Genomic DNA, 25161 nt, shown 5'->3' with positions numbered 1-25161 from the left:
ACAGTAAAACTATTTGTATGAGATTACAGTTATGTACATATAATTATGCATTTGTCCAAACCCACAAATGCACAAGAGTGAACTCTAATGTCAACTATGGGCTCTGGATGATAATGGTGTGTGTGTCAACGCAGGACCATAGATTGTAACAAATGTCCCACTCTGTTGCGGGGTGTTGACAGTGAAGGAGGCTGGGGAAAGAGGGTATACGGGAGCTCTGTATTTTCTGCTCAATTTTGCTGTGCACCTAAAAGTGCTCTAAAAATAGTCTATTTAAAAGGAAAAAAAAATTCTTAAGACAAAGTCAAATCCATTAGTAATTAAAAAAAAAAAAAACAAACCCAGCAGCTTTTAAGTATCCTGTGTACATGGTTTAACAGAGGTATGGTCTTACTATGGAAAGAATGTTCAAACCAGGCCAGAAGAATTTCATAGCCATGTTCACATTCAAGGCAACCATAATATTCTACTTTGCAAAAACAGGTTGGGCAACCAGCCTTTTAAGTCACTGTGTCTGCATTCGGGGTATCCATAAGTAGGTAGAATCTAGTATCCAATTGAAAATATTTCTAACTTCTCTTGTTCTCAAAACCATGATCTAGCAGTTCAGTCCTCTTACGTGGTCTTCTGTCATAGCAGTCCCACTCAGTACAGAGCAGTTAAAGAGATATTACAGAATGAAAACCAAGACCAGGTATTTCTTAAATTTATTGAAGAACTCTTAGCTGGGAGAAGAAAGATCACAGGCTTAAACAATTGTAAGATAAAAGAACAATTAATTGCAAATAATTACAAAAGTAATTTCTGAAATTTTTTGAGCCACTGCTAAAACAAAATTTTAGTGCATCTCAAAGTTCGTATTTTGTTAAGTGAACATATTAAATTACTGAAAAGCAAAAAAGAGTTACTGTTACACAGTACAAGATCTTAATGTAGTAACTGAGCACAGCCAAATAAACAGCTATAATTATTCCAAGCTGCTTTTGCTATGTATCTGGTATATTAAACAAGAAAGTAGATTACTTTTAACACTGCACAAGTAACCAAAGGTAGCAAATCCAGCAATATTAAAACCGGATATTAAATAGTATTCAAACATTACAACAAAAACAAAATAAGAACCTCTAGAACTACAACTCTACCCTATGAAAGGAATGTACACAGATGGTTAAAAAAAACCAATAAATAAATAAAGTGACAAGAGTGACTAATTCTGTATCCACATCTTCAGAGCAGGAATACAGTAAATGAGTAAATGCTTAGAGGAGTTTTGCTGAAAATGAGAAAAAATGCATCTTACTTTAGTATAATTTTTCTAAATTCTCACTGAAGCTCTAATTCTCTTGTGCTGGTGACAGGTGGACAGGATTTTTAAATGCAAAGTATTCTCCCTACACCCTGAGTATGGATGCATCAGTTGTTTAAAATTCTGTGGAAAGTTTCCTTAGAAAAACATAAAATTTAAAGTGATATACTGATGGGAAATTGAATATATTAATTGTGAAAGAATATCAGCTAATTAACTAAGTAGACATTTAAATCTGGACTCTGTTGAAGAATCAAGGTTAAACTCTGCATTATGTGCACTAATGTCAGCCATCTAATATCAAAGTCAGATAAGTAAACTATCTTTCACTTTATACATAGTGCATTTAGTAAATAAATTCTCTTACCAGCAACATAAAGCCCTTGTTGGAGCAAAATTAAAGTATTAAGAATTGAATTAACTTACAACAAGTATCTGAAGGGTAAGTGGAACATTTTTCAAAGTATAAAGATGTTATCACATATATTCACCATGAATCCTCTTAAAGGTTTTATAACGCCATTAAATTATATCAATTATCCAACAGATATTGTCATTTTCTTCTGTGATTTATAAAGGAAACATTCCTTTTGTATAAATCAGAAGTATCTTAAAAATCAACCTTAACACCAAAATATACATGTAATTTTAACTTGGTTTAGGAAAACATGAAAGAACTGTCACATTTCGGTGTGAACAAGGTTCTGAAAACCCCCTATCAGAGGTCTCATTCACTTTTTTCCACATTATCACTTGAAGGTTTTGAAACTGGTAAAAAGAGAATTCAGCTCGATGTACATCAAAACTTTAACAGTTCTGAAAAAGACATATTTCATAAGGGCAAAAATGTACAGCACAGCAATATTACAATGTTACGGTATAAATACGTCAAGCCAATTTGTAATAAAATAAGACAGTTGTCTTCAAAAGAGCTGTTTGACTATAGAGCAACCAAATAGATCTAGAACATCTTTGGAAAAACCACAAAGTGCCTTTAAAGAAAGTTAAGTTTAGACTATACTTAATTAACAGATAATGCTCTAAACTCAAAATTCTTTTCTCTATATGAGGAATTTTGACACTTCTTTTCACACCTGCCAATATTTAATATTTTTAACTCACACTTCTTTTCACACATCTGCCAATATTTAATATTTTACTCTATGCCCCTGCACTGAATTGATGTAAGTGTGAAGTTCCACTATTATTATTACCACACATGCTAATACCTAATAACTGGTCTGTCATTATGTAGTGGTTAAATAAGCAAATGCTGAACTCAGCACAGCTCTAGCAAAATGCAAAGGAAATAAGAATAAGAAAAGCCTCACCTCAGAATGATTACACCATAACCAGAAATAAACATTTTCAAACACAAAGTTTCACAAAATAATATATCGTCACTTTAAAAGAAATTCAAAACTCTATTTTGCTGTTGATGAAACTTGTGCATACACTCAAGTTACTAAACACAATTTGATAGTTATACTTGTAAAAATGCATTCTAAACTTAATAATCAATTAATTCATAATTAACAAGAGCAAACATTCCTAGTCCTAACATTTAAAAAAACCCAGTCCAGTGCTGCCACATCTCAAGTTCTGAAAAGCTAAAGGCAGAAACAATTCTGATTATACAATTCCTGCATTTCTCCACCTTAAAAAATACTTGAAGAAACTTTAGGAAACTTTATATTAAGGCTTGCTGTATTTCTGTATCTTAAATTGAGAAAAATCACAACCTACGATGTAACCTCAAATTATTTAAATAGCTTTTGGCATTTTTCTTGAAAAGCAAATTTGAATCTTTCACTATAAAACATTTCTATACCACAATTACTAATTCACATTAATGTGTAAGTGCCCTTATTCCCTATTCCCTGGCAGGTGCTATGTCTTCTACATTTTGTGCAGCTTTCAGAACAGTCAGTGCTCAGAAAAAATGAAAATGTAATAGAGCAAAATCAAAGCCCCCACAAAAAGTGATTTATCCTAGATTACAAAATCCAGTAGTGGAAGAACCAACATTTACACACCCAAATACACACACACCCACACATACACAGGACACAGCGAGAGATGAGAGTGGGGGGCGGGGGAGGTGAGAGACAGTGGGAGGAAGAGGAGGGGGAAGAGAGTGGGGGGAGCAGGGAGAGAGTGGGAGGAGGGGAGAGAGAGTTGCAGGGAGGGGAGACAGAGACAAAAGCAAAACACAACCTTGGTCCTCTATTCATGTCAATTTGCAGTTTCTGGACACAAACTAGTAGGAAATGCAGAGCCCAGAAAGATCATGTCAGATAACTTGACGAGACAGTGTAGATATAGTTTATCCGGGTGGGGGTGGGGGGTGGGGGGGGTGGGGGGGGTGAGGTGGGAATCCCAATTTTTGTAAAAAAAAAAAAAAAAAAAAAGACCATATTCTTGGTAGAGTTTTTTTCAAAAATCCAACAATAAAAACTATTGGGCTTCTCTAAATGCATTTCCACATTAACATTAATTTTTAAAATTTTAACATGTTTTACAATTTAAGTTTTCACTTGTAAGATAAGTTGGGAACCCAAAATTGTCAAAAAGAGGAATAAAAATTCTTACTGCACAATCTTTATAGGCGTTTTATTTTAAAGCACCTTTTTAAATTTTAACAGTGGGTTTCTAAAAAGAAAACAGTAAAATAAAAGAGGGAACAAACTGGCAAGGTTAAAGTACTCCTTTACACACACACACACACACCACTTTCATGCCAGAACAACTGGCAGCATTGGCAAAGAATGTCATCTGATGAAAGGATGGGGGAAACTATCACTTATAGTGTTTATAGAAACCTAAAATACTAATGTTTCTGCTAAGAAATTAAATCGTTTGGGGAAATCAAAAAGCTACCAATAGCTGATCTATGAAATATGAAAATGAAACTGATTTTTAAAAACAGGAAAGAAAGACCAAAAATCTACTAGAAATTTTTAAAAATCAGCCTCAATTTTATTTTCTGATGGCAGACTAGTTATTAATTAGATACCATTTGTTTGCAAAGGAGCAAAATTATAACTCTACCACCGGAACCTATCCTCAGCCACTTCAGTGTAGTTTCTAGCAGCACTATTTGGATACAAAAAGAATGTGGTCAGACAATGCCCCTGAAAACCTCCTGGTTAGACCTTCCTTCAAATACGTGTTCTTAGGGTCTTGACACACTACACACGTGTATAGAAGAATAAGTGAAGGTAGTATTCTGACAGATTACAAAAGTATGAACTATATATACCGAGTGATAACACAAAGCGCTCAGAAAGCTATATTTACTTGCCTCCCAACTGACTTACAATGTTAATATTCACTATTCAAATTTTATCCTAAACATCTTTATTGGCTTGTTCCCCTCCCCAAACAAATACTAAAATACACTGGTTTGGGGTTTGCTCTATGCATTTTCCAAGAGCCAATCAAACAGCGACTTGCATCTCTGCTCACTGGAAGCTTTTTCCATCACTTCATAGTATTGAAGCACAGCCTGCAGGAGGTCTCCCACTTTCCATCCTTTCTCTTGTAATTGTTTTGAAAGCTAAGAAACAAAGATATGTCAAACATTAACCAAAAACAATTTTATAACACAGCTTTTATTTTTATTTTCCATATTAGCTGTAACTTAAGAATCCTGCTGTTTACAATTAAATACCGTTTCCTAGTTATAACAAGGTCTTCCCCTCTAAACCGCTACCCATCTACCCAAATTAAACATTTTCCCTTCTTCCCCTTTATAAACACATCTCCTCCAGAGAATGACACTTTGGGATCGCTGGAGACAGAGCTCCACAAACCTCACCAAGCAAATAGTCTGTGTGGGCGTGCAGAGGCTGAGTTTCTACAGGAAATTCTTCACCTAACTAAATACAACTGCCACACCCTCAATTAGAACATAAAACAATAAAGACAATGTCAAGCTCAATAAAAGGATGTGGATTTTCCTTCCACAACATATAGTGTGGTATTTTTCTGGAATACACACTCTAGCCTCAATGGAAACATGGCTTTCTAAGTTAAAGAATGTTAATGTTTCAACAACAAAACAATAAATAAATAAATAAATAGGTTTAAATAAATCCTGTTGTCACCACTCATGACATGCCTTTGTCCATTTCTTTTTCTACTAAGTTCTGTAAAAGCTCTTAAGTTTTGAAAGATCTGTAAGTTAAATTCTGAAAAACTACTTTAATTTTGTGTAACATATATATGCTTAACCTTTTTAAAAACAGCTTGAGATAAAACTCACATAACACACAATTCACCCAAAGTGTCCTAGTCAATGGTTTTTAGTATGTTCTCCAAGTTGAATGCAACCATCACCACAATTTGAATATTTCTACCACACCAAAAGGAAAGTTCTGATAAAGAAAATTAAGGAACAAAAACCTTAAGACTGTAAACTGAAAATCTTGACTAATAAGGTACTTGGCACATAGTAAGCATCTTGTTTAAACTTTTATCAGCTTTTAATTATGACAGCTTCTCATACAAATGAAACTGGATTATCAGAGAAAGATATATTAATTATTAGGTACAATTACGAATCAATTAGATACAGAGAATAATTCAATTTTTTCATAGGAACACACACAATGCTTATTAATAGCATCTACCTTTGAGAGCTTAGTGTTATGTCAGGCATTAGACTAAGCATTTTTTTAACATTATATTTAATCCTTATAAACCCCTGTGAGGTAGATTCTATATTCATTTGCATAGTGCAGTTAGGGGCAATGAGACAGACTGGTGAATCTGCCTCTGGTTATACTGCTGGAAAGTGGCAGAGCTGATGTCTGAACCCAAACTGTTGGACACTACAGCCTAAGAATTTAACCACTCTGCCATCACCAGGCATCTTGTTAGACCAACCACATGACAAGAACATCATATACTGTTAAATGTATCCTCACACTCTGTAAGGAAGGTACTTACTAGCATAAACTCCTTATTTGCAGAGTCGTGAAAATAAAGTTCTGCAACTTCAGCCTCAGAGGCAATGAGCCATTGAAGAATAATCCTTAGCTGGGGGTCTACCGTGCATGGCTCCATGTCAATATTCGTAATTAGCAGTGTCTTTCCATCTTGCCCCAAACCTGATATTTAAATGTAAACAATATAAAGTAAAACTCATCAATTTGACTCTCAATACTCTGGTTGTCAAGTAGATACAAATATTTTCTGTTTCTTAGGATTCTAATGAATGGAGAAAAAAAAATCCATCTTTTTCTAACCACACCATAACCTCAACTAAAACTTTTAAAGAGCAAAATAATGTAAAACAAAGAAATAACTTTGTTCATTTATTGATTGCAAAAATATAAAACACCATTTTAACATACTGAATTCAAGTTCTATAAATGCCATAATTTGATATAAATTATGACCAGTGGGTTAGAGAGAAAAATAAAACTATAAAGCTATCATTACAATAAAAATAAAAATGAGGCTGGGCATGGTGGCTCAGGCCTGTAATCCCAGCACTCTGGGAGGCCGACGTGGGCAAATCACTTGAGGCCAAGAGTTCGAGACCAGCCTGCCCAACGTGGTGAAATCCCAGCACTATTAAAAATACAAAATCCAGCCAGGCGTAGTGGGACATGTCTGTAGTCCCAGCTACTCAGGAGGCTGTGGCACAAGAATCGCTGGAACCCAGGAGGCAGGGGTTGCAGTGATCCGAGATTGCACCACCCAGCCTGGGTAACAGAGCAAGACTCTGTCTCAAAAAACAAACAAAAAAAAACCCACAAAAAAACAAAAATCTCAAATAAAGAAGAGCAGCAACATTTGTGCAGCACATATTCCATCCTAAGTATTGTTCTAAGTTCTTTATATGTACAAACTCCTTTAATCCTCACAACCACTCTAAGAGGTAGAAACTATTATTGTCTCCATTCTACAGGTGAGAGATCTGAGGCAAAGACAGCCCCAGAGTCTTCCAGTGGGGAAGTGGCTGAGCCAGGACATTTACAGAGGCAGTCTGGCTCCATGCTCTTAATCACTCATTCTTCAGACAAGTGAGGGGAAATGCCATATGCAACCACTTACACCCAAAAGCCAGATCAGGGAATTTTCTGGTATACTTCTAGTATCAAGATTATCTCAAATTTATTTTCTTTCTTTATGATAATTATGTTTTCATCACAAAGAGGGATCCATCTCTGTTGATGGAAATAATGACTTATGGGCCAATATCATGCGTTTAACATTCCTGCTGCTTAATGATACCTGAGCAATAAGGAGTGCTGAGACCAGGACCCCTCCACCCCTTAACACACACACAAGAGGTGAGCACCAGGGCATGCTGGCAGACATCATGCCAATATGTACCAGTAATGGAAAGGTTGTTGACAGATATCTCTGATTCTCTGCTACAGCTTGCAGGCCATTCTAGACCACTATTAATTATTTTTAGGAGTTGTGTCGGTCCCTAATTTTTAGTTAAAAAGATTTGGTCCACATTACTCTCTAAAACTAAATGTATTGTCTTTTCCCTCTCCTTTCTCAAACACTCTCAATCAAAAATAGGTTTGGCATACCATGGTACAAGGCATGGTCTCTGGGCCTTTTTGCAATACTGAGGAGTTCAGGGGGCTAGAAGCTAACTACCCCACTGCTTCTTTGCACTGCTGGTGTTTTCTCAGTTCAGGACTCCTCGCTGCCTGGCCTACAAGAACCTCCAAACGGCTCTCTCTTTAGAGAAGTCACTAACCATTAGTGAAAAGGGGAGGGACTGACATCCTGCAACTACAAAATTATTTTTTTAAAAAAAGAAGTTTGTTGCCTTAGGATTTCCATAATTTTGAATCTTTCTATAAATCCAGACCAATCTATCTCCTAATTTACCAATCTCTAACAAATTTAAAGTTGGCTGTAACTTTCTATATAATGAGAAATACCTATAATCTCAAAAGCTCAGTAATGACATATCAACATACAATTAATCTCCTGATTTCTACCAACCACAAAAGAAATCTTTAACAGCCTGGTTAGTACCAAAAGTAATCTTTTTCAAAATAAATTTCATATTTACATTAACTCGTATCTTCTTTTTTCTTAATCATTCCTCAGTAAAGCTAGTTAAGCAATCGCTAGTTCATTAGAGAATACTTACCACATGCATTTATACCATGTATCGCCTTTAGAATAACTGTTCACAGATGTTACTTGAGAAAAGGCATAACTTTTATAAACAAAGTCAACACTTTTTTAGTGAACATGAATGAAACAAATATTGCAGTGGGGAATATCAATATCAAATATCAATAACACTAAAAATATTGCCCCATCTTGACTTTATATCTGATGAGAAAAACTGACTTCTAGAAGCCTTATATAAAGAATGTCTACTTACAGAGGCATTAAAACTAAAAAATAATAATCTTAAGTCTGAAGATTGCAGCTTAAAAATTGGGATGTGACTTCCCTAAACAACGTGTTAAACTAACTGAAAATTCAGGTGTTATAAAGTAAATTTCGAGAAATTCTTTTTAGCTATTTTCTGTTTGCCTGCTTCTAGAGAAGCAATTTTTAAAATATCACTAGTTCAAAAACAAATATCTCGAAGAGTGCAAATACTTTTATAAGGGCACTTTATACAAGACATTATTGGTATTTTCAAAATTAAGAAAAAAATTAGACTTTTAGAAAAAAATTCAACAACCACCTGAATATAATGAAAACTCAGCTTCAAAGTAAAGTTTCTAAATTCACTCCGATGAATAAACTCAGATACTGTAACACATGAATTAAGGATTACAAACTATGGTCCAAAACTCTGTGGCCAATGATATCTAGTACTGACATACTTGGAACTATGTTCATTAAGGAAGGATCTGAGTATTTTCTTCAAATATGTGTATGCGTGAGTGAAGCACTGGAACTGGGGGAGGGAAGAAGAATTAATTTAGAAATATCTTTTAGAAAACAAGGTAAGTAAAAATATTACTTACTGACTCACGTAAGTTTGACATGAAACCCTGGTTCTACAAGTTACCAGTTTGGAAGGAAAATATTATGAAAATAATATGCCATAGTTATAATAAACTATCTTACAACATGGGTAAGAATTTTAGCTTTTATATTTTGAAAATAATTATGTAGAGAGATTGTAATTAATTTCTCTCAAATAGTCAAATAATTCTCATAAAGTATTCTTTTTTTTTTTTTTTTTTTTTTTTTTTGAGACGGAGTCTTGCTCTGTCGCCCAGGCTGGAGTGCAGTGGCGCAGTCTCGGCTCACTGCAAGCTCCGCCTCCCGGGTTCACGCCATTCTCCTGCCTCAGCCTCTCCGAGTAGCTGGGACTACAGGCGCCCGCCACCGCGCCCGGCTTATTTTTTTTTTTATACATTTAGTAGAGACAGGGTTTCACCATGGTCTCGATCTCCTGACCTCGTGATCCACCCGCCTCGGCCTCCCAAAGTGCTGGGATTACAAGCGTGAGCCACCGCGCCCGGCCTTTTTTTTTTTTTTTGAGTCAGAGTCTCTGGCTCTGTCATCCAGGCTGGAGTGCAGTGGCATGATCTCGGCTCACTGCAACCTCTGCCTCCCAGGTTCAAGCGAATCCTGCGCCTCAGCCTCTCGAATAGCTGGGATTACAGGTGCCCGCCACCACGCCCAGCTAATTTTTGCATTTTTAGTAGAGATGGGGTTTCACCATGTTGGCCAGGCTGGTCTCGAATTCCTGGCCTCATGCGATCCACCCACCTCAGCCACCCAAAATGCTGGGATTACAGGCGTGAGCCACCGTGCCTGCCCAGTATTTCTTTACACTAATGACAATTTCATTAGTGTAGCAATCAAATAAAACTACTCAACGAAGGATCTAAAAGTGGACACACAAAATTAGTTCAAGAATACCCTGATTTATAATGTTTTACACAGATAACCTAGAGCCTATCTGATGAAAATGCATGAAGACTCTTCCAGGAAACCTTATACAAAAGACATGCCAACACTTTGAAAAACAAATCAAATTACCTTCTACTTCGTCCTCGTGCTCTTCATCTTTATCATCTGGTCCATCACTTATGAATAAAATAGCAGAAGCAGTTACAAAAAAAACTTTAATTAATAATGGTATCAAAACAAATTCTTAAAAATGTGGTAATAAATGAATGTTACAATATGATATATGACATTTAGAAAGGGGAGAAATGACAATTAAAAAAGGAAGCTTTGCTTCTCACATCATTTCGTGTTCAAATCTGAATAGCAAATGATCCCTAAAGTTATCACAACCAAGAAATCTTACCTTACCATGATATATAGTGCCATGTAATTTCATAATAATATTCAATTTAAAATCATTTAAAGTTGAAATAGTCTACTAATTTAATGTAGCATTTGAATATTACAAAATGCCAGGAATAATTTGTTAATGGTTTAGCTGATGCAATTTATATATTTTTTAATACAGTAAAAACACTTTTTACCTATACTTTTCTTATATATAAAATAAAATCACATACAAAAATAAAACGTAACAAAAAAACCCAACAGAAATCCTGTAGGAAGCAAGCTCTTTTGAATGAAATAATTGGTCGAATGAAAAATAGCAAGCAGAGCAACACATGCATAACAGTGACACATTTTGCAATTAGATGTCAGTCATGTCTTAGCATAGTTGAAGTTTTTCATTAGATGTGAATTCATCAAGCAGAATCATGTCAAAATATAGGAGAAAAGCAGGTTGATACATACTGGCACTGTAACCCACATTCTTTGAAGAATATGACATCATGCATTAGTGGTGACAGACTCATCAGTTTTTAAGTTTCTAGACTGGACCAACCTGTCTGATGTTGGAAAGGATAAATTGTCCTCATACAAATCTCCTTCTAAACCAAGACTGCTCCAGCTACTGCTGTTACCATTACTGCCAGAGGAAGAAAAAAACAGAGCTGAACTAGAAAATGAATAGTAGAAAAGATCTTTGTTTCCTTGGAACAGCTTCTGTCCTTGATAACTGCAGATGTTCTGAAGCTGCCACAATGAAGGGGAACATCCAGAGAGGAGAGAGACCATCACTCCTATGCTAAAAGGTGCCTGACAAGTTCAGAGATTCGAGAGGTTTTTTTTTTCTTCTCAACAGATCATGAAAATGATCTAAACTTATATTTTACAGTTTAACAGAATGGCTTTTAGGACAGTAAATGAATGCATGAAGTAGTAAGTTTCACAGGAAAATTAATGTCTTAGGACCAATCTTGAACTATAATTTGTGAAATGCCAATACCTTTCAATTTGGATAAAGTTAAAAAAAACAGGTTAACATTCTCTCAGGTCTTTAGATAGTGCAAAGCAGTGACAGGTATGGGTGAGGGGATGTTGGGGGGAGATGGGATGGAAGGCTCTATAAAGACATAGTCCCAAGCAGACCTTTTCTAACTATTTGGGCAAAACATGTTCTCAGATTTTAAAATACTATTATGTCAATTATCTTCATTTCATATATTATGTATAATTCAGTAGGTGGCAAATAACAAACATTTTCTTCAGAATACAGCTAGAATAGCCAAGGCTTAATCAAGCATTACACTTGTCTAGTTGGCCAGTCACAAATGCCACATACAGATAATGTCTTACACTACCTAATCAACTGAAGAAGAAAGCAACTGTTTTCTAAAACTGCAGCAAAGCAATTTTTTAAAAGAGCAACCATGTTCAGAAATAAAATTAAATTCAAATTTTCAGATTAAAACCCTCAGCATGCAATTTAAAAATTCTAATCATTTCTAATTATTAAACATTAGTAAGCACATTAGTTTGCAGTGATAAGCAGCTATTTTTCCCAATATTAGGCTAGGCAATTATAAAAAGTAGTATTTATACAAACCAAAATTTTGGTTCTAAAAAAGTAAACATAAAATCATTTTATGTACATCAGTAAATGTTGATATGGCTACCAAAAAAATATGACTACTTCAAGTTCTAAAAAACTTCCACGCAATCTCAAATAATTTGCATAGTTATATTCACTCTAACATGATCAAACTGTCACAAATCATAATGTATTAGAGAGTAAAAGTTAAAACTGAGCAGGATCTTTTTAACATACATTCAAACAAATATAGCTCTATTATAAAACTGTTAAAACCCATGTAGTTCATTGTCAGATAAACTAAAAATAAGAAAATATACAAATAAAGAATGGACAGACAGCTGTGAGCAAAGGAGAAAAAGAAAATTAATCATCTCAAACACTCTATTTACGTCTATTAATAGAATGATTATAACAAAGAAAAAATATATAAAATTTTTCTACCCATCACAGATTCTTCCACTTAATAATAAAAATCCATCACCTACCTATTACATAAACATTAAAAAAAAAAACAGCTAAACGAAGTAAAGACTAAACATTCAAATTCCCTCTAACCTTATCCCCCCTCCCTCTTTGTGCCTCCAAATGGGTATTTGAAGTCATTCTTCATAAAATGCCACTTCTAACTAGGTGACTGTACACATTTTTCATCTAACCAGGACAATTTTTTAAATGAAAGACCTCACCATTAATAATCACAACAGAACAGCAGAAGTAAGCCAAACTATCCTAAGTGGGAAGTATGATCACTCTGTATTAACCCAACATTAAAAAAAACTTAGTTTCTTCACTTTAGAGTTTTCCTACTTCACTCTTGAAACACTACCCTGCTTCCATCATTTTCTTTTATGTCTTTTCATATTTCCTATGTCTAGCACAGGAGTACTCCAACCAGTGGTATAAGTACTATAGTGGTCCAGTACTGCAATGCTTTATTGTAGCTTTTAGCCATATCAAGACTGGTCTCGATTCTGACACATCTCACAAAAATTATCTGAAACATTCTGCAAATCTGGCCCCATCCCTTAACCTAATCTAATTCATAACTCCTAAGAGAATAACAAACTACCTAAATATTTAAGAGAGTCAGAGACTAGTTCTTTTCTGATCAAATAATTATATAATCCTCCTAAACACTTTTGAAAATCTGAAATTAGTGTGTTTTTTAGTTGTTGCCCTCCACTGAACTTCTGCTTATAATGAAACTGCAAGGTGTTTTCAAATTGCCAAAGTCTTTTTTTTTTTTTTTTTTTGATGGAGTCTCTCTCTGTCACCCAGGCTGGAGTACAGTGGCACAATCTCAGCTCACTGCAATCTCTGCCTCCCAGGTTCAAGCAATTCTCCTGCCTCAGCCTCCCAAGTAGCTGGGATTACAGGTGCCTGCAACCACGCCTGGCTAATTTTTGTATTTTTGGTAGAGACGGGGTTTCACCATGTTGCCCAGGCTGGTCTTGAACTCCTGACCTCAAGTGATCCACCCCCATCAGCTTCCCAGAGTTCCGGGATTACAGGCGTGAATCACCACGCCCAGCCCAAATCACCAAAGTCTTTATCTCCTACCTTGATCTCTGTAGCAGAAAAGAACAGTATATATAGCAATTGTCATCAACAGATGCAACATATCTTGCAAATCAATATATTTTCAAGTGAGGTCTCTGAACCACCTGCACTGAAATAATCTGCGATGCTTATCAAGCATGCAGATTCTCAGGACCCTCCACTGACTTCGTAAATCTTCATCTCTGGAGGTGAGACCCTGGACACTGTATATGCAACAAGCACATCACCAATCCTGGATGAGCCCCGCTATCTTTTTCTCTGTGCCAGAACCTTAATGCCACGCAGCATTACATTAAGTCACATTACAACTGTGGTCAATGGAAACACAGGTCTTTTTCTGACAAAATGCCATCAAGCCAGGTTTGCTCCCCACTTAAGTTCAAATATTAATCATTAATTTTCTGAGCCTAAATGCATTTATCCATGTTAAACATAATTATTTTAACCTCAGCCTGATTTGGTCTTTTTAACCTTTGTTCTGTTAATGGGATTCCTTTTTCAGCCTGTGTTGAATCATCCACAAATGAGTATTCCACATCATTAATAAATAATGCTAAGGAGGACAGAACCAAGGACAGAAACCGATAAGAGGACTCCTTTTTTCTCATCAAATTAGATAACATCCAGCACAGTGGTTCAACTGACTACAAGTCCTCTTAAGGCTGCTAGCCTCTACCCACATCTCAGTCTCCCATTTTAATACCAGGATTTCCTAGGCAACACTGTCAAGCCCACTGAAATCCTAGAAGCCTATGTTTCTCAAAATGAGAGAAGAAATTAAATGTTAGTATCCTTTTCTAGATAAAGTTATAGAAAAGGGCCAAATCATGATTTGTGACATTGCCCCCACTTGCTTCTACCAGTTTTAAACACTGTCTTTTTGAACCTAGATTTTAAGAAATATTGGTGGTTTATATAGCACCATAATAAACTATGACAAAATATACTTTACAAAAATATTAATATTTCCAGGTTAATCCAAGCATCAAACAAAACTCTCTGAGATGAAGTGTTCTATCAGGTGAAAAGCCATTTCCTTTCCTTATGCTACCTCATTCCCTTTTCCAAGAGTCGCCTTCCCTCCCACACCTAGTTTGCCATTTCCAGGGGCTAAGTTCAACTGATGGTTCACAGGTCCTTTCCACACATGCCTGAAACCAGCAATATGCTGAGAACCCTTCCCTCCCTCAAGACTCTGCTACAAATGGTATCTATTATTTCCAGTTATCAGTTAATGTGGATAAAGAGTTTATAGAATTTTATAGGTTAGTCAGAAATGCCTTTAGGTAAAGGTTAAGACTATAAGAAACAACTGTCTCATAATTAATAAAATGTTTCAAACACCACGGTTATGAACAAAGTTAACTAAGAAAAGTTATATATGAGGTAAGTGCCTTGTGCTATACAAAATCACATTTTTATAATGGCTTTGACGTACATATTTTCAATCATTCAAGCATAAGTGTTCCAGGTCATTTTGTTCCTAACAGCAGGACAAGTAAGGACCCTCGCCCCACCAAAAAGATACTATTTTAACTAATATCAGGAAAATTACAGGGCTACTTTGATGCCTTTTACAGATACCTGTCCTTTTTCTTGTGCTTTAAAGAAAAAAAAGGACCCTTCTTAAAGTGAAAAAAAAAATATTTTCCTCAGAAGTTCATAAAAAGTTTGGGAGAAGCTTAAAAGGCATAAAATTAAATGTATGCAATATTTTTCAAGTCAACTATTGGCACACCCCAATAAAATTAGCTGGGCTACTTACTGTATTAAATAAGTGTTAAAAAACAATTAGAAATACATTGTGAATAATAAAATACATTTTGAAAGTAATAGTATATTTTCAAATTTAGAATTTTTAAATAATAATGTAAATTTATAGCTTGCTTCTAAGATCTGAGGACCTAAGTTACACAATTATATGCAAAAGTGTAGTTACCTTTCACTTAGATGATGAAAACTGCTGCTTTCATCTTGGTGTTCATCTTCAAAACTTAAATTGGACCAGCTACCAGTGCTGTCATCACCAATACTGAGGTTCATCTGCTGGCTACCGACAGACTCGGTTGACTGAAAGTCTTCTACTTCTTTTGAACTAAAAAGAAGAAAAAAAGAAAAAAAATCAAATTGAAAGCATCCCAGATTCCGAACTTACAAGACTATCAATTTGATGATAAAGATGTTAAAAACAAGAAATGGTGTTCAGAATCAGACCAGTGGCTCATGTAATCCTTTATTTGAGTCTGCCAATAAAGAGACTGTAGGATAGCGTACTAATTTCAAAGTTAACTGAGGTACCCACCAACAGCCATAACTTACTTTGTTAATCTACAATGGATCTATCCCTAGGGCATTATTTCTCTAAATTCTATTTAAAGCAGTTCATTTTTCAACAGAGATACTGTGGGGGAGTACAAGTTCCTAAGTTTATCATTTGCTTTGTAAAACAGTACTTTTATTTATGTTAAAGGTGTCTCTTTCTGGCTTTAAGAACAAAAAAGTCGTTCGAGAAATTCTAGTATTGTCAATCAAGCCTGTATTCAAACTAAACAAATCTCTTCAAGATTTTGAGCATAGATCATAACCCCTTTCATTTTTCTCAATAAGAGGCATTTATACTTTTATTCCATCACCACAAGAAAGTCCATTCACTGCTCAACTATTTTAATTGTCCAACTACATTTTATGTTCAACAAAGTAGTTCAAAGTGATGTTTCCATAAAAAGAAAAAATGTCAGTCTTCTGATCAAAACCTTCCAATGGCTTCCCACCAAGCCACAGAGCCCAAATCCTTAAAACATACTGCCTGTCCCCTCTTATAACATCCATCTGAACTCCTACTGTTCTCCCTGGCCCACTCCTTCCACTTCAGCAACACAAGCCTCTCTGTTGTTTCCCAAACATGCACAGTACCACCCCTAGGCCTGGAAATCTGTTCTCGGTGACTCCCACATGACCTATTCTCATTTCACCTTTGGTTTTTGGCTCAAATATTACTTTGCCAGTATTGTTTCCCCTGCTACCTATCCAAAACTGTAAACCAGCCCTAACGGCCACCGCCACTGTCACCACCAGCACTCTCTAACTCCCTAACTCCCTACCTTGCTTTATTTTTCCCCCAAAGCACTTATCACTATGTGACATACTATATATTTTACTTACCTATTGTCTTATTCCACTATAACATAAGCTCCAAGAGAATGCAGATTTTTGCCTGTTTTACTTACTTCTGTATCCCCCTAGTGCTATCACGAGAATAGCCCCTGAATTGCCCCCCATTTTTTCAGCTATTCTAATTTTGTAAGATACAGAATGATACTGAGCATTCCAAGCATAGGCACATTATAGTTCTGAACCATTAATAGATTACTTTGTTTTTTTGAATACTTTTCCTAATACGTGCCACATTCTCATGGTTTTTGGCTGAAATGACCCAAAGGATGAGGTCCAGAGAAGAGTTTATAATGACTGTGAGGTTATTTTGGCTCGGAATGATAGCTCACAATATAATTGTTTTGTTGGCTAAAAATGCACTATCAGCCAGGCACGGTGGCTCATGCTTGCAATCTCAGCACTTTGGGAGGCTAGGGCAGGATTGCTTGATCTCAGGAGTTCAAGATCAGCCTGAGCAACATAGTGAGATCTCATCTCTACAAACAAACAACAATAAACAAAAATAAATAAAAATGTACTATCACATAATTTCCCACTTGCATTCACATGCCACCTCTCTGTTCACTATAGTTCGTGAAATACTTATGGTCATGTTCATGAATCAAACAAAAAGGGACGACATCAGGTGAAATAATCCAAATAATACCTTAAAGAATAATCCATCTGAATGAATCTCCTTTCAAGCTTGAAAAACAAATTTAACTTTAGAAATAAAAAATGTTAAATGTAAACTCTACACACTAGAGTCAGCTTTCCTTAGTCAGTACTTACAGAACCCTAGCACAATTATTAAGAAGAGAAGCAGGAAAAGAATTACTCCAGCCTTAATAAAAAGCTGAAATTGGACAGCACTGGCTTACAGGAAGAACTTTCGGGGCTATCTACTCACCCAACTCTAAGAAGGAAAGTGGAAATTACTGAGAAAATCAGTAACAAAGGCATTTGCTAGCCCCTGAGAGTGATGTCTTAAAAACTTTAGAGGACAGTCTCTTTTCCTCCCGTGAGGGTGGGAGGAAAGGGGGATGGATGGGTCCGTAGGGCAGACAGGACTGAACTGAGGAGAAGTAAAAAGTAAAATAGCCTGAAGCAACCTGTATGAGGAAAATTATTTCAATTGTAAAAAGGCCTAATTTATTACCTATTCATGAGAATATTTATTAACCATTTATTATGTTTATCATCATACTAGGAACTGGTATGTAGTGAAAAAGAAAATGTGGATCTAGGACACAGGTTTGCAATTGTTTTCTATAAGAGGCCATGATATGGTTTGGCTCTGTGTCCCTACCCAAATCTCATCTCAAATTGTAACCCCCAGGGAGGGACCTGGTGGGAGGTGATTGGATCATAAGGGCGGCTTCTTCTATGCTGTTCTCATGACAGTGAGGGAGTTCTCATGAGAGCTGATGGTTTTAAAAGTGTCTGGCAGCTCCCCCTTCTCTCTCTCTCCTGCTGCCTTGTAAAGAAGACACTTGCTTCCCCTTTGCCTTGTGCCATGACTGTAAGTCTCCTGAGGCTTTCCCAGCCATGCAGAACTGTGAGTCAATTAAACCTCCTTTGTTTATAAATTACTCAGTCTCAGGTGGTATCTTTATAGCAGTGTGAAAATGAACTAATACAGGCCAAAAAGGAAGTACATAGGCACTGCTGGTCATACAGCTTCTGTCCCAACTACTCAACTCTGCCATTATAGCACAAGGGCAGCCACAGAAATATGTAATTGAATGAGCATGGTTGTGTCCCAATAAAACTTTATTTATAAATACTGAAATTTGAATTTCATATAATTTCCACATCACAAAATATCATTTGATTTTTTTTCAACCATTAAAAAAAAACATGAAATCTGTTCTTAGCTTGCAGTCCATACAAAAACAACCAGTAGGCCACATTGGCCCACAGACTGTAGTTTGCCAACCCCTGGTCTAGGAGAAAGAAGGCTGCCTGATTAGGGCAAATAGAGACCTCTCCTAGTTCACCAGAAACCAACAGTATCTCTCATCTCAAGTAGATGCTATGGAGCAATTGGATTCAAGAATCCTGGCCAAGCTGTATCTCCCTATTTTAAGATGGATAAGAAAAGAGGCAGACCATGTCATGGCTTTAACAGCAGCTACTCAAAAATCTGGAATATCATGTGACTCAGTTAAATTCCACCTCAACTTAAAGCATTTTCTCTTTCAAGCAGGACTTACAAATATCATCCTATTAACTAATAACACAAGTTGGTCCTGATATGTCTCAGGGACAAAAAAGGTTTAAAGTAAAAAACGGTAACTAAGTTGTTATTAAAGAATCACTGAGCATGGCTGGTTGTGGTGGCTCACGCCTGTGATCCCGCACTTTGGGAAGCTGAGGTGGGCAGATCACCTGAGGTCAGGAGTTCGAGACCAGCCTGGCCAACTTGGTGAAACCCTGTCTCTACTAAAAATATAAAAATTAGCTGGGCGTGGTGGTGGGTGCCTGTAATCCCAGCTACTAGGGAGGCCGAGGCACAAGAATCGCTTGAACCCGGGAGGCAAAGGTTGCAGTGAGCTGAGATTGTGCCACAGCACTCCAGCCTGGGCAACAGTGAGAGACTCCATCTCAAAAAAAAAAAAAAAAAAGAATCACTAAGCACAAGAGATAGCTACTGAAAAACAGGACACTGTAGGACTACCAGAAAGGACTGTCCTCTTAGATTGTGAACCAATCAAGAGAAATGGTGTAAGTGTATAAAGAATTTTCACTTTCTTCCTCAGAGCAGTTTAACCATGGTCTTTATGAGAAAACTTACCCTTGTGAATGAAAAAAGGTATACAAAAATTTAATCTCAGAACAGTAAATTAATATAGTAATATTCTACATTTACTATAGAATCGTCCCCCCTTATCCATGGGGGATATGATCTAAGACACCCAGTGGATGTCTGAAACTGCAGATAGCATCAAGCCCTGTACACACCAGGTTTGTGGACCTGATAACTGAGATACCTTCTAAGTGACTAATAGCTGAACAGCACATGTAGTGTGGATAAACTGGACAAAGGGGTAATTCACATCCTGAGTGAGATGGCGTGAGACTTCATCATGCTACTCAGAACATGCAACTTAAAACTTATGAATCGTTTATTTCTGGAATTTTCCATTTAATATTTTCAGATTGAGGAAAGCAAAATTGAGGGGGGGACTACTATATAAAATTCTCTAGCTATTTATTTATTTCAACTTTACCTACTTCATAGCTCTATGAACTTGGATAAGGTGATTATTTTCTCCAACCCTCATTTTCCAGCTCTGTAAATGGATAACACCTTCCCTCCAAAGGGATCAGGAGACCAAAATATATAAAAGTCATGTGTAGGATATGAAACAATACATAAAATGCAACAGGGAAAACTTTTGTTTATGTAGGGTTAAAAATAGTCATTCCTTTATGAACAGGACCTAAGACATACAGGATCACATTTATCTTTTTCATTTATCATTAACAACCAAAAGAAATGTTAAACTTACCTGCTAACAGCATGCCCAACATTTGTGACAGCTGCTGTCATGATTTCTGTGGCAAGGCTTTCAGCAAAGCTGGCACCCTCCTGTCCGATCCCACTGTCGGCTGCCAGGCTGGTACTGCTCAGCTCTCGCTCAGCTTTTTCAATGGCTTCAGCAACTATCTTCTCAGCAAGTACTGCCTTCTTATCAAGATTAACATGAATCTGAGGGACACTGAGATGAAAAATCCTAGATTTCTGATAGCGGCTGCTAAATTTTGGATCAGAAGCTGGCTTACTACTGGCGAGAGAACCCTGTCTGAAAAAGTGCTGAGATGAATTTCCAGTGCAATTGTGGAGTTCTTTAAGGTCACAATATCTGCAAGCTTGACCTGTAAGAGGTGACAACTTTTCTGCATAAGTGGCCCTGTCTGCTGATTTTGTGGTCTCAGACACTCGGAACACTGTAGATCCTAGAGTTAGCTCTAGAGTGTCATCCACTACTTTTTTGGCATACTGTTCCACAGCCTGAACAACATTGTCTCCACAACCATATCCATTTAAACTGCCAGTGCTGTGGTAAAACCTGTGATTTTGTGAGGAAGGCTGAAGAGACTTAGGCAATTCTGGTGTAACATGACACTCATTATCTTCTTCACATCCAGATTTTTCAAACAAGCAAGAATCTGTTAAGGATTTTGGTAGGCCAACTAGAGAGGATGTCAACTCTTCTTTAGCATCTTTTGTTATGCTGTGAACGAGAGAGGTTGAAAAACTATACAGTTCAGAGCACTCATTTCTATATGGATCCAGGGTCCTTTCACAAGTTTGATTTTTACAAAAGTAACCTTCATTTCTTTTACTTTGTCTTTTTTTGTCTGCTTCTTGGTGGTGCTCTTTGTTTGAAAACATTAACAGTTCCTTGTTTGTTTTCATTTGTGAACTTGGCACAAGCAACATTCTTGAGTTGCACCGTGCTTTGGTTGTTTTAGCTGCTTCCTGTAATCCTGATTTAACAGATCGGTAGGCAAGCCTATTAGCATACTGATCCATTATCAACTCACTATTACCACCTTCCTGTTTTAGTATCTGAATAATGTGACCTGCATATTCATCTGTCATACTTTCACAGCTGGGATACTTATACATCAGACCTGACATACAAGAACTTGGTGGTAATGAAAGAATAAACGGATCCACTTCTCTTGGGTGCACTACAGCCTCTATATCCAACTTCTCTTCTACTTTATAATCTTGGTCACCATCTACATAACAACTGTTCTTCTTTTGCTTGAAAAGCATACAACTTCGGACTTTTGCTATTTTCTCAGCTTCTGTAATGACTTCTGCTGCCAGATCACCTGCAAAATTGCATAATGTTTTCAAATTTTCATCTGAGGGATTTAAAAAAGTAGGCGACACACTTCTTTGACTTTGCACATTTAAGCAAGGGTTTTTAACCTTGGGTTCTTGAATTATTTTATTATCTAAATGGGAAGCTGCCATTTCAGTTGCAAGAGAAAGGATGTGTGTAGCTAATGCTTCTGCAAACTGAACCTTCTTCCCTGAGTGCTCCAACTTCACATCCACTTCTGGGAGCTCTCCACTTTCACTACTCTCAACTTCTTCAGAAAGAGATCGCATGAGTTTCAACATGAACTCTTCTTTTTCTATAGTATTTTGTTCATTCTCAGACAAACTACCAACAGATGAGTTGTGTGGAGTAGAAGGTGGTGTAGCAGGTGCAAACTCTTTGGCTAATTCTCCCTTGAGCTTTTTAGTTAACTTCTTGATATCCCATTCAGAACTAGCCTGGGATGGTACTAGAGGAGTTGATGGAGGAGTATCAGGTATTACATTTCTGTCTCTGAGTTTCTGTTTATCTTCCACATGCAAACCATCTACGCAGGTAAGTGCTGTAGATGAGAAAGTATGTGAATGAGGAAAGGGGTTTTCCTGTCCAAAAGACAAGGGCTCAAGCGATGTATTATTCAAGTTATGCTTTTTCAGTGGTTGATCCTTGGCAGATTCCTTCAAGTCAGATTTCTGACCTGTCACAGCCGGACAAGATGGCAGTGTCTCTAGGGAGGATCCATGAACCATAGAAACTTTACATTCTGGAACACAATCCTTTGCAGCTGAAAGTGAGCAGTGAGTTAAGTGATTTTGAGAGTCAGGAAATTTGGGAGACTTTTCTGGTGTCAACTGTGATTCTTCTCCAGAAACAGGCAAGCTTTCCTTGTATACTGCATTTTTATCTATATTTGGGATCACTGATTTGCTCTTATCTATGGAATGTTTAATAATAGATTTAGATAACCGGTCAGCAAACATGTCCTTATTGCTACTAGCTTCACTGCATTGCAGCACTGCCTGATCACAGTGGGAAAAGGGAGGGGTTTTCTCCTTTATAGATTTAGTTAAATAATCTGTACGTTCATCAACCATTTTTGTAACTTCCAATGATGTCATTGACTCTAAAGTTTCATTTACTATCGTATGCACCATTGCTGCAGAAAAGTTGCTAATAATTGCAGGATCATTTGGTAATTTTGAGGAACTCTGTATTTCAGTATCATCATTAGTTGGTTTAAAATCATTCTGATTATCTGGATTGTGTTCTGAAGGTAAACAAATATTTCTGAGACAAGCTGCTTTTTCTTCTCTGTTTTTTGTGGCAATATGCACTTGGGCAGAATCACCATTTGAATTACTATCATCAGATGACAGATGAGCCTTGGCCTGACATGCAGTAGATGAAATATGATATGGGAGAAGGGCACTTCCTGCCAAGGGCACTGGTATAGAAGTAACAATTCCAGAAGTACAAAACAAGGCCTGCTGCACTGTGTATTCCTTTTTATATTCCTGCACTGGTTTTGTCACCATAATTGCTTGATTGTGAAAAGAAGGGGAAAACGTGACAGCCTGTGTCGATGGCACTACACTTTCTGCACTCACATACTTGACATTATCCGTAGAGACACTAACTGCTGCCTTTGTTGTAAAGGTCACATCAACTTGTGATAGCTCAATGAACGCTTCCTGTATTACAGATTCAGACAAATCTTTTGCATACGACTTCACCACTTTGTCTTCAAAGTCAAACGACCCACATTGTGGAGAGGCAGGCGTTTGAGGATATGAAAACTGACACACTTCCATGATGCCTTCAAAAACAAGCTCTTCAGCAAGATCTGCAGCAAACCTAGCAACTGTGTTTGTGAATATCTGCTTCTTTACATACTGTAAATCTTTTAAGGCATTTGATAAAGCTTCACTCACCAAAAAGTTAGCCAGGCCACTAATGGCACGTTCTTTTAGTGAAAATGCACGCTGCCTTCTCAGCTCATCAAATGCCATCTGAAAAACAGACGATGTCAATTTGACGGCTAAGTGGCACAAAGCATTGGTACATGAAGAGACTCCTTTCTGTAAGTCTTTAAACGCACTGCCAAAACTTTTTTCCACAAGATCTGCTGCAAATTTTTGGATGCTATCTTTAATCATTAAGGATTTATTTTTAGATTTATTTTTTTGATCAAGGTTTCCATGCTTAAAAGTTACAGTTTTATTTTCTCCATGTTTAATACTGTTAATATTTGATAGGGCATTAGTACGCTGGGTACGAAGAACTGAGCCTAGTACTTCACATGAAATGCTATTTGCATAGTCTTCATAGGTGTAATAAACAGAATCATGATTTTCATGAATCCTATCTCCACCAATATCTGTTTGGCAAAAACATTCAGCTGGAGTACAGCCTCCAAGAGGACTAAAAGCAGAGGATCGAATAGGACTAAATAAACCACTATCTTCCCCCGATGCCTTCACCGGGCGAGGAGAATCCGGAGCATCACACAGGTTACCATATGGAGATTCTGGTTTACGAGGAGTTGGCTTTCTAACATTAGCTGGGAGAGCTGGACGATCAAACTTGAATTTTTGAGGATTCATACATGATTTTCCATGTTTGTGCCCTTTCTTCTGCGATGACTTCCCTATGACGGGATCTTTGTTAAACAGGCAAGTCTCTAAAGTTTGTTCTAGTTCATCAAACTGATCAAAACTATCAAAAAATTCACTTACTTCTGAGTCTGAATCCTCTATATCATCTTTCATCACAGGAATTTTAGGCAGCTCAAGTTTTGCTTTTAAGCTTTTTTGATATCCCTCTTCATCCAAGAAAATAACAGGACTTGGACTTGAACATTCTGATTCAGATGAGTAGGCAGGAGAAGACGAAAAAAATGTTTTCTGTAAATCACTATCTTTATCTGAAGCATTAGATGACCTATAGAAACTCCTTTGGGTCCAAGGCTCTGAAATTGATGTTGTGACTGAAGTTTTCACAGAAGGTAGTTCTTTATGTTCCAGGACATTCACTGAGGAAGTTGAGGGTTTAGCCAATGACTTCTGCTGTCCAGAGCTAATGAGAATCTTTAAATCATGGGTTTCTAAATGATGACCAGTAACCGTCTGGGAAGCAGCATCACACTGGCTCCTTAGCACAGTAATGTTCATTCCTGTAGGAAAAGAATGAAATGGTGAAATTATTTTTGAACAAAACTTTTTGGAAATTAACTTAAACCCATGGAATAAACTGACTTTAAACATATAATATTTATGTGTATCTTCTAAACTATGTTTAACAGAAAGATTCACCCAAGTAACATTTGAAAGTAAATATACTTTTTATAAAATAATTTCAGTTTACTCTATGGCTAGGGATACCTGGTCTATGGTATGTTTTGCATGCTGTCATGCATGTTAGAAAAATTACTGTGGAGACTCTGCCAGCTAACTCTT

At 36.7% G+C, this 25161-nt stretch overlaps 1 protein-coding gene across 6 annotated transcripts in view; it reads right to left on the bottom strand.

Moving 5' to 3' along the window:
* Nucleotides 1–690: 690 nt before the first annotated feature.
* The window catches only part of AKAP11 (A-kinase anchoring protein 11), a 52065-nt gene continuing 27594 nt past the window's right edge, over nt 691–25161 (bottom strand). For 3 of the 6 annotated variants that reach the window (XM_055244051.2, XM_055244050.2, XM_063619087.1), the window contains 6 exons: nt 20378–24878; nt 15649–15804; nt 11118–11201; nt 10304–10350; nt 6260–6420; nt 691–4865 (listed from right to left, as the gene is read on the bottom strand). In XM_055244051.2, coding sequence (XP_055100026.1) covers nt 4725–4865; nt 6260–6420; nt 10304–10350; nt 11118–11201; nt 15649–15804; nt 20378–24878 — 5090 coding nt within the window. In that variant the 3' untranslated portion in view covers nt 691–4724. The remainder of the gene's footprint in view (nt 4866–6259; nt 6421–10303; nt 10351–11117; nt 11202–15648; nt 15805–20377; nt 24879–25161) is intronic. The other 3 variants (XM_063619088.1, XM_055244052.2, XM_063619089.1) reach the window with 1 other exon arrangement.

This window comes from Symphalangus syndactylus, chromosome 15 (assembly GCF_028878055.3).
Source record: "Symphalangus syndactylus isolate Jambi chromosome 15, NHGRI_mSymSyn1-v2.1_pri, whole genome shotgun sequence".
Classification (NCBI taxonomy): Eukaryota; Metazoa; Chordata; class Mammalia; order Primates; family Hylobatidae; genus Symphalangus; species Symphalangus syndactylus.
Note: the sequence above shows the minus strand (reverse complement) of the source record. Positions and strands in the feature narration are given on the sequence as shown.